This window comes from Geospiza fortis, unplaced genomic scaffold (assembly GCF_000277835.1).
Source record: "Geospiza fortis unplaced genomic scaffold, GeoFor_1.0 scaffold92, whole genome shotgun sequence".
Classification (NCBI taxonomy): domain Eukaryota; kingdom Metazoa; phylum Chordata; class Aves; order Passeriformes; family Thraupidae; genus Geospiza; species Geospiza fortis.
Genome location: NW_005054389.1, coordinates 716,383 through 724,613, shown reverse-complemented (window position 1 = coordinate 724,613; position 8,231 = coordinate 716,383). Strand labels below are relative to the sequence as shown.

Sequence of the window (8,231 nt, the reverse complement as noted above, 5' to 3'; positions counted from 1 at the left end):
CCCCCCCCATCGTAGTAAACAGCACAGAATAAAGTAAACTTCCCAGCCCTGGAAATAGAATTTGTATAAAAAGCATTAACCAAGGAGCTCTGAAGGTGCAGTAGTGGAGGTGTTTCCCTCCACAGATTGAACCCAGCTACTTCATAGCATGACTGAAGTTCTAAAGAATGTATTTATCATTTCATTCTGATAATTTCAAAAGCAGAAAGGCTGAACTGCTGGGAGTATCATAAGAATCAAAGACTTAGCATCACACCTGTAAACCAGCATGATCATAGGACAAATCCCTTCTTTAATATTTACACATGCTTAATATAATATGTCCTATTCATGGGTTGGTTTTCAGTCCTCCTGCTGGTTTCACACTGTACTAGAAAGTCACTAATGCATGGCACAAAGCACAAACATTACCAGGTAAAGTATAAATGGTTTCAAACCATCCCTAGCACAAACTGACACACCCAAAGAAACCAAGTTAAATTTCTGATCTCACACAGTTCTAAACAGATAGTCCAAATATTTAAATAACTTCTAGTACAAAGAGATTGCTATTTTACCTAGGAAAAAAAACCCCACATTCTGATGGTCAGTTGTCTACAATCATTTGAGCAAGAAGTATAAATGATGTCTCTGCCTTCCTAGCTACATTGCCCTAATTCAAATATAATGAAGTACTCAGTAACAAAAACAAATCCATTTATTCAGCTTGCAAAATATAGTGAACAGGGATATTTTAAGATTATTAGAACCAATCTCAATCAAGCTGCTGTTTCAAATGTCACCATTACATCACAGATAAAACTGGCACAGAAATGACATTTTCCCATATGTGACCAGCCTAAGGTGAGCAAATCAGCAAACACAAAGTTAATGTCCCACTGGTAGGAATAAAAGCTCCTACTGTGCATACTTACATTCCAGTTTGATGCATATTCAAATAAAAAACAAAAAAACCCACCAATCAAATGTATCTCTAATGTTAAAAATGTATTTTATGATGACAAATTTCCCAATGGAAAATATTTTTTCTTTCATGTGCAAGATACAGAGAAAACCATTTTGTCATCTTTTTTATTTTCAAGTAACCAAGAAGAATGAATGGTAGGAAATCAATTGTTTTTTTGCTTTTGATCTATGTTTTAAGAACAGATTGCCCCTCTCAGTACTACTGGTTTTCCACATGCATAATCTGAAGCAACTGAAGTGCAAGTTAATGGAAAAGTTACTTTCAAGTGTGAGGAGAAAAGTGTGAGTTTTCTGTAACATTCTGATATTGCAAATACACCACCTTAACAGACCCTTGTGATTGTCTCCTCCCTAGATGAATATTAGTGTGGCATGGCATGAACCTATTTGAAATCCTCTATCCAACCATGGGCAGAGTGTGCTAAATCCACTAGGCTAGAACTTGCATAAAAATTAACTTGGAGCCCAGTTCTGAGTAGTACATGATGCATGGCTTTATTGGACATTCTGCCTACAAGACACATACACACTACTGGCAGTTCTCTGTTAGAATGTTGGAACAAGTACTTTAAAGACATGCATGAGTTAAGATAAAAAAAAAAAAGCCAAGGAAAGTAGAAAATGTATTTTATTTATATGGAAAAGGCTACATCTGGATTTGTAAAAGGTCTGTGATAGTATTATGTTGCCCACACATCACAAATCAGTTGTGAATAGCAACAAAATAGTTACATATCTTTCTACATACCAGTGCAATTAGTTCACATTGCAATAAAATTAAGTCAAGTATGCAACAGAATCAAAACCAAGTGTTTCTCCATAATCAGCATACAAAGATTTACAGTGCAAAGATCATTGTAGGTTTTAAGAAGTCTGCAGTCAGTCTTCAGAATATTTAATGGGTGAGATACTCCAATTATTTTCACTATTAGCAGTTGTATCTTGTCAATACTGTGCACAAGCAAGTCTAAACTGAAATGACTTACATTGTAAATAAAATAGTCTATACAGTAAAAAAATACAAATTATATAAGAGAACTAACAAAAAGAAACTTGAACACACTTAGGAAACACACAACATACTTCAATGACACACATACAGTATTCATCACATGAAAACAGCTACTTTTTCCAGCAAAAATAATTTCATTGATTTACAACTGAATTATAGATCTTGTAGTCTGAAGATGCAGGTGTCCAACTCTTAAAAACTATAATAAATGTCTTCTGCAAAGCATACAAAGAGGATAAATATTCTTACCAAAGTCATAAGGTTATTTTTGGAAGTTTGTTCTCTCTTGCTCCAGAAACACACTTACTTGGGTGAAAAAAAAAATTCAAGGGGTGTCACATTGAAACCATAAACTGTGCTCCATTTCCTTCTAATTTTGAAAAAAACTAGAATTTACAGTACTCTGTGGTATATGAAAATGTCTTCAAAAGTTTACATTGCATATTTCTGAGTCCATTCTCTTGCATGTCTGTTGTATCTGTACGAGCAGAAAGAAGGCATTACAGTGAAGAGCTGTTAGTGATACACTGACAATGGCCACCTATTTACTTAATACAGCTGTTACTGAGCTTTGCACCTCTGAGCAGTCAAAGAACACTAAAACAGTCTAAAAGCCAAGAAGTACACACCCACTACACATTCAGTTTCTAAAGTTATGTACCAGAGCTGTCAGACTCAAACCCAACCTCACAGGTTTGCATTAAATTGTGCATCCTTCATTTCTATTTCATAACTGGTTCCCTTATTTGCACCTTAACAGGAATTTGTTGTCAATTACTCCTAAAGGCATATGTTAATAAGAGTCTGACAAAGTTTACACATTTTAGTTCCACAAAATTCACTAAAATTAACTGGGATTTCATTCTCTGTTCTGCACTGCCAGCTGCATTTCAGAACTTGAAAAGAAAATTTTCTGACAAGCATTTTTTACTAGGTTTTAAGTCTTGGGTCTTTTCCTTCTGGTATGAAGCTGATTATCTTATAATTCCATAATCCCAAGGGTAAATGTCCTTAGAAAATTGATAGCTTCCACTCTGGTCTTTACATTTGCTACATTCTACTCTTCAGACTGGATTCACTTTCTTGAGTCAACCAGAGAAAAATACTGACTAGTTTTTAACTCTTAAGATCAGTATAGCAACTCATTTACTAATTGGTTTTCTTCTTAAGAATATGCTACCATATACGTCTTTGGATTTTAACTTATAATAAAATACCCAGGGGTAAACAGCCACATCTTTCATTTCCTAAATCCAAGGTAAAACAAAATAAAAATTTAATAGGTGGTCATTTTAAGAAGATAAAGCTACAGTCAAAATTACATATTTTCTCACTTTCCCTAGCAATGATTAAATTTTGAGATTTGGAGACGAAAACCATCCCTCATTCACTTCCTTCACAAACAGGAGGCACAACAGAAATCACTAATAAGTAGGTGGAAAAAAAGTTGAGCCATAAATGGGGAGAAGCTGATGCACAACATCCTCAACTTGAACACTGTCTACCTTGCAGAAGGAGCTACAGCAGTCAGGCACTTCAGAAGTTACATGACTTGACTATTCCACACATAGAACTGTGAGAAAAAGGCCATTTTAATACTTCTTAGTCTGGGCAGAGAAACACTAGAGCACAGATGTCCATGTAACTTCTACATCACTCCTTTGCTGTCTACTGCTCAAGGTAAAAGCAATACTCAAATCTGCCTCAATCTGTGACATGTGCTGAGCCACTGCATGCACTGCAGGAACTCTTCAATGGCTCAAGACTGAAAAATAGGTACCAAATAACTCAGTCAGTTAAACAGAAGGTCAAAAATTCTTCTGTACAGGTTTTACAACCAGAGGATTGCAGTAGTGACAAATAACTCATATTTGGGAAAATAATTTTTATGTAATTAACTACAAAAAAATTAGTTACCAACAGTTGTGTATGCCTACAGTTTTCTACTTGCCATGGCTATTCCCAATATTTAAAGGGCTAATCCTGTAGAAATCTAGGAAAAGGGTACTGCTAAAGTTAATACTGAAGGTGCACAGCAGACAGCCATCTGCAAGGACCACACAGACAGTTATGTATGTTATACTCACTTTTCCTTGTCTGACTTGTAGATCTGTGCAATATCTGGTACTAAAGGATCATCTGGATTAGGATCACAAAGTAAGGAGCATATGGACAATAAAACTAAATAAAAGAGACACTAGATTAAACAAGTTAGTTTGCTTTATTTCTACAATTCTTTAATATATTCCAGTATACTGAAGGAGGTGGTAGGAGAGTATAGGAAAACAATGCATATTAGTATTAAGCTGTCATTTACCAGTTCTGTCCAGAAATGTTTATACAGTGTCATTTTTCTAGGGCCTAAGTAAACACCTGATACAAGCTGAGGGAATTTGCAGCTGTGAACCTGCACCTTTTGTAATGATCTCTCTCCCACATCCCAGCCTAGGAACATTACCCAGCTACAGACCACAGTTACATAGAGATACTGCTCAACACCAAGCTTTCCACCTGCAGCTAAGGTAACTAATATTATTAAAATTACATTGCCATGCAGTACTCTATTTGTGCATATCCTTTGCCACTTCTGTGCTGGCAGTTATTCTCTCAATCATAAGAACATTTTACCTAAGTGTGACTTCCATTTTGGGAAATACTTGATCAGCATTAAATACAGGTATTCATATACCTTATAATTCCATATGAATTTTCTGGTATTGAACCAAGGAGGTTTGATTTTTTTGCCTAACGTTTTCAGACCATACTTTTCAGGCAATTTCTATTTTTATGGTCAGAACTAATATGCATACAAGAGTACACAGTTAAATAATTCTAAATATGTTGTGAAAGGGAACTTCATGCTGCCATAAGAATCAACTGTAGAATACCTTTTTTCCTCCCTGTTTTATCTTGTTACCCAAGAGCCCACACCTATTTTCAGGAGCAGAAATTTCAGCCACTTCAATACTGACTCACTTTAAGTGCCAGTAATATCAGAAAATCAGATTAGAATACATGGTCACACAGATGGTCAGAGGTGCTATAATATGCTGTAAACATTTGATTCAGTCAAAGACTAGAAAGGAGAAACTTCCACGATTCACTGAGCTAATTTCCAGTTTATTAAATACATAATATCTGAACATGAGACCAGCAGACTGCTCCATTTTATAACCAAAGAAGTGCTCAGCAAGTAAAGAGATAGAAAAATGCTGAAGAGCTAAAAATTTTACAGGTTTTCAGTTGTAGATGCCAAGTGTTAAACCTAAATGCCAATTTTCATTTCCTTAGTAACTAGAAACAAGACAATTTTTGGATAGCTATAAACAACTAATTTATGTGGGGAAAAAATGATACCAATCGCACATAAGAGTAATTGATATCTTTAGCAATGACTTCAGGAAACAGAGTATTAGACTTTGATTATACATGGCTTGTGAGATTACTGCACAGGCCTGTAAGCAAGAGAAGTTGTTTTTCCAAGGAGGTACAGCAACTGGACTTGCACAGAGCAATTTCCATTGGACAAAGCCCCACAATTTGTTCTTTGCTTGTACATCCAGTGCAGTGGCACTGGCACACAGCTCACAGAGCTCCCAAGTACATGAGATGTGATATGGCTTCTTGACCTTTTGAGTCACATGAGGAATTTCAGTAACATGACTAAGTGTGCCTTAGCAATTTGAAGATGGGTGAGGAGAAACAACAGCACCCACATTTTAAGCAGCTTTTTAAGTGACACAAAGTGCCTGCAGCAAAAGAACTGCTCAACTGTTAACTCAATGTTCCAGAAATCTACAGTTTTCAAGTTTTGAGAAAGCTTAACTACAGGAGAGAATATTTTAATAAATCTACTGATGATTGTGAAAGGAGCTGCACCTTGAAATATTCATCTTACAAAGGAATGCCAACCAGAACAAATTATCTCATTTTTAAAGAAAGTGTAATTAAGACCTTAGTCCACACAAGGATGCTCAGGCAGCCTGAAGAGTCACCAACAGGCAATCATGTAAGCTCACACAACCTCAGTATCAGGGTTTCACATTTACTCCCAAGTTGTCATTTTCAAGCCCTGCTCGTCAGTTTCTCCTCCATTCAGCATGCACAGTCAGCTATCACATTTCAGGCTAAATGTACATAATTATCTTACCCAACTTGGTTTAGAATATTTCTTTGCTGTGCATGCATTTTTTGTAATGTGACACTCCCAATAAACTGCATAAGATCTTTGATCATAACAAGAACTCCAATGGAATTTGCCTCTTCTGAAACATGCAGGATAAAGGAGTTCCCACTGTTTACCTTTAAGACAGTGCAATAATACACAAAATAGTGCCATGGCACTGTATGCAGCTTCATACATGCATTATCAAATCAGTGAGTTTACCTTTAGAAACAGTCAGAGCTGGTGACCATTGTGATCTCAAGATATCAAGACAAATACTCCCATTACTGTTTATGTTTGGGTGATATATTTTTGTTGTAAAAGCAATCTGTAACAAAAAATAAATAAAAAACAAATAATATCAGAGTAGGGTTATTACATTTGGAATTCTTAACATCATCCCTTTCTTTTCAGTCATATCAGATCTGCCAACACAATTTTTTTATAGTCTTATCTGCATCCATTAAGAACATGTATACTATGGCTCACCTTTCCAGTTTAACTTCCAAAATTAAGCCTCAAAGAATAAACTTTGAGCTAAAAACTTTCTTTCCTTAAAAGAAAGGACTTACCTTTGGTGGTTTGAAAGGATAATCTGTTGGAAAGTGTACTGTGAGAAAAAATACTCCCCCTTGATATGCACTATCAGGCTGAGGAAAAAACAAAACAGATAAAACATATTAATATATTTCAGCTGTTTTGGAGCTTTCCTTCTCCTAAAGAAAATCCATTTTTTCCCCAGTACACAGCCCACTATGGGCCATGAACTGGGAAGGCACAGAGGGAACTGAACCCTCCCAAATGTGGCTTCTACTGCAGCAGCACAGCACAGTTACTGAGCACTGCCCTTCTGGGGAGAAAAGAGAGGGAGCTCCACAGCTTCACTGCACTGCAGGGAGCACAGAAACCACAGCAGGTCCTCCAAACCCTGTCCCTGTGCAAGACCACAGCTGCTCTAACATTCCTCCATTCTTAAGCTACAAACATACTTACCCTAAGAAGTGGTTTCTCTTTGCAGATGCAAAGAGTGGGATTTTCCAATAGAATTCAGTTCATCATCATGATATCAGGGAGTTTTAAAACACACAACATCTTTGTGACTTGCACAAATCTGTGCACATGCATTTTGTTAGACAACATGTGCACAGGTTTACATCCAGGTTGTACACTATCAAATTAAAAAAAGCTCCCTCTAAAAGCCCTCTACAACTCCACCCTTGTTTGCAGTTACCAACCTTAATATTAGATTTCACCCACTCTTCCCCCTTTCAGATGGATGAATCTTCCAGGTTGATGAGCTCTTTGTTTTGTAGCCCATATCTCCAACTCAAACACCACAGCTGACTAATTAAACACCTCTAACTTCATGAAGAGGAGGGATTTTTGAGGAGTTACAGAAAGCAACTGGTACCAGACTAATAAGAACAACAATGTCCCCATAAAGTTTTAACTATTCACAGCCCAGCTGAAAGTGGCTGCTGTGTTTACAGAAACCCAAATGAATCCTTCTGTAGCAAAAAGAGAAGCAAGGTCTTACATTTTAAGGGGCATGATTCCTATACTTACAGGTCCCATAATAGTTGCTTGCCAATGAAACACTGAAAGGCAAAAAGATAAAACAATTAGAGATTTTCTGAGCCTTTCCAGAAGTGAAATGTACTGAATGTTCTACGAAGAGCTTACAGTCATCTCCAACAGGGCCAGCAGAACAGTGGGCTGGGGGATCTCGCTGCAGATCACTTAGTTCCTGCAAGAAACACAGAAATATTTCAAAAACATGAAAATCCATACCACTTGGCAGCATCCCTTCAAAAGTGGGAACACAAAGCAATTTTATTAAACCCATGGGCATTTTTTGTGGTATTTTGATAAAACAGTCAACTTGAAATGTCCACTGAAACTGAAAAAGCTTTTTTGCCAGACAGCCTGCAGCTAACACTGTGCTAGAAATTAATATCTGAAAGAATGTAAAAGTTGCAACCAAGTTCACAGTAAGTTCAATATACTTGAAGGAGACAAAATAAATAAGAAAGGTTTCTTGATTAGTCTGTAAATTCACAGTTTAATTTAGTTAGGTACTAATCTGAT

At 36.5% G+C, this 8,231-nt stretch overlaps 1 protein-coding gene across 1 annotated transcript; it reads right to left on the bottom strand.

Annotated features, from left to right (window-relative positions):
• Positions 1–1,438: 1,438 nt before the first annotated feature.
• UBE2D1 (ubiquitin conjugating enzyme E2 D1) lies at positions 1,439–7,947 on the bottom strand. The gene is made up of 6 exons (XM_031060728.1): positions 7,827–7,947; positions 7,710–7,741; positions 6,716–6,793; positions 6,366–6,471; positions 4,066–4,159; positions 1,439–2,456 (listed from the first exon to the last, which is right to left on the bottom strand). Exons 1-6 carry the CDS (start codon positions 7,945–7,947, stop codon positions 2,411–2,413), a joined length of 477 nt encoding a protein of 158 aa, XP_030916588.1. The 3' UTR covers positions 1,439–2,410.
• Between the last annotated feature and the right edge of the window lie 284 nt (positions 7,948–8,231).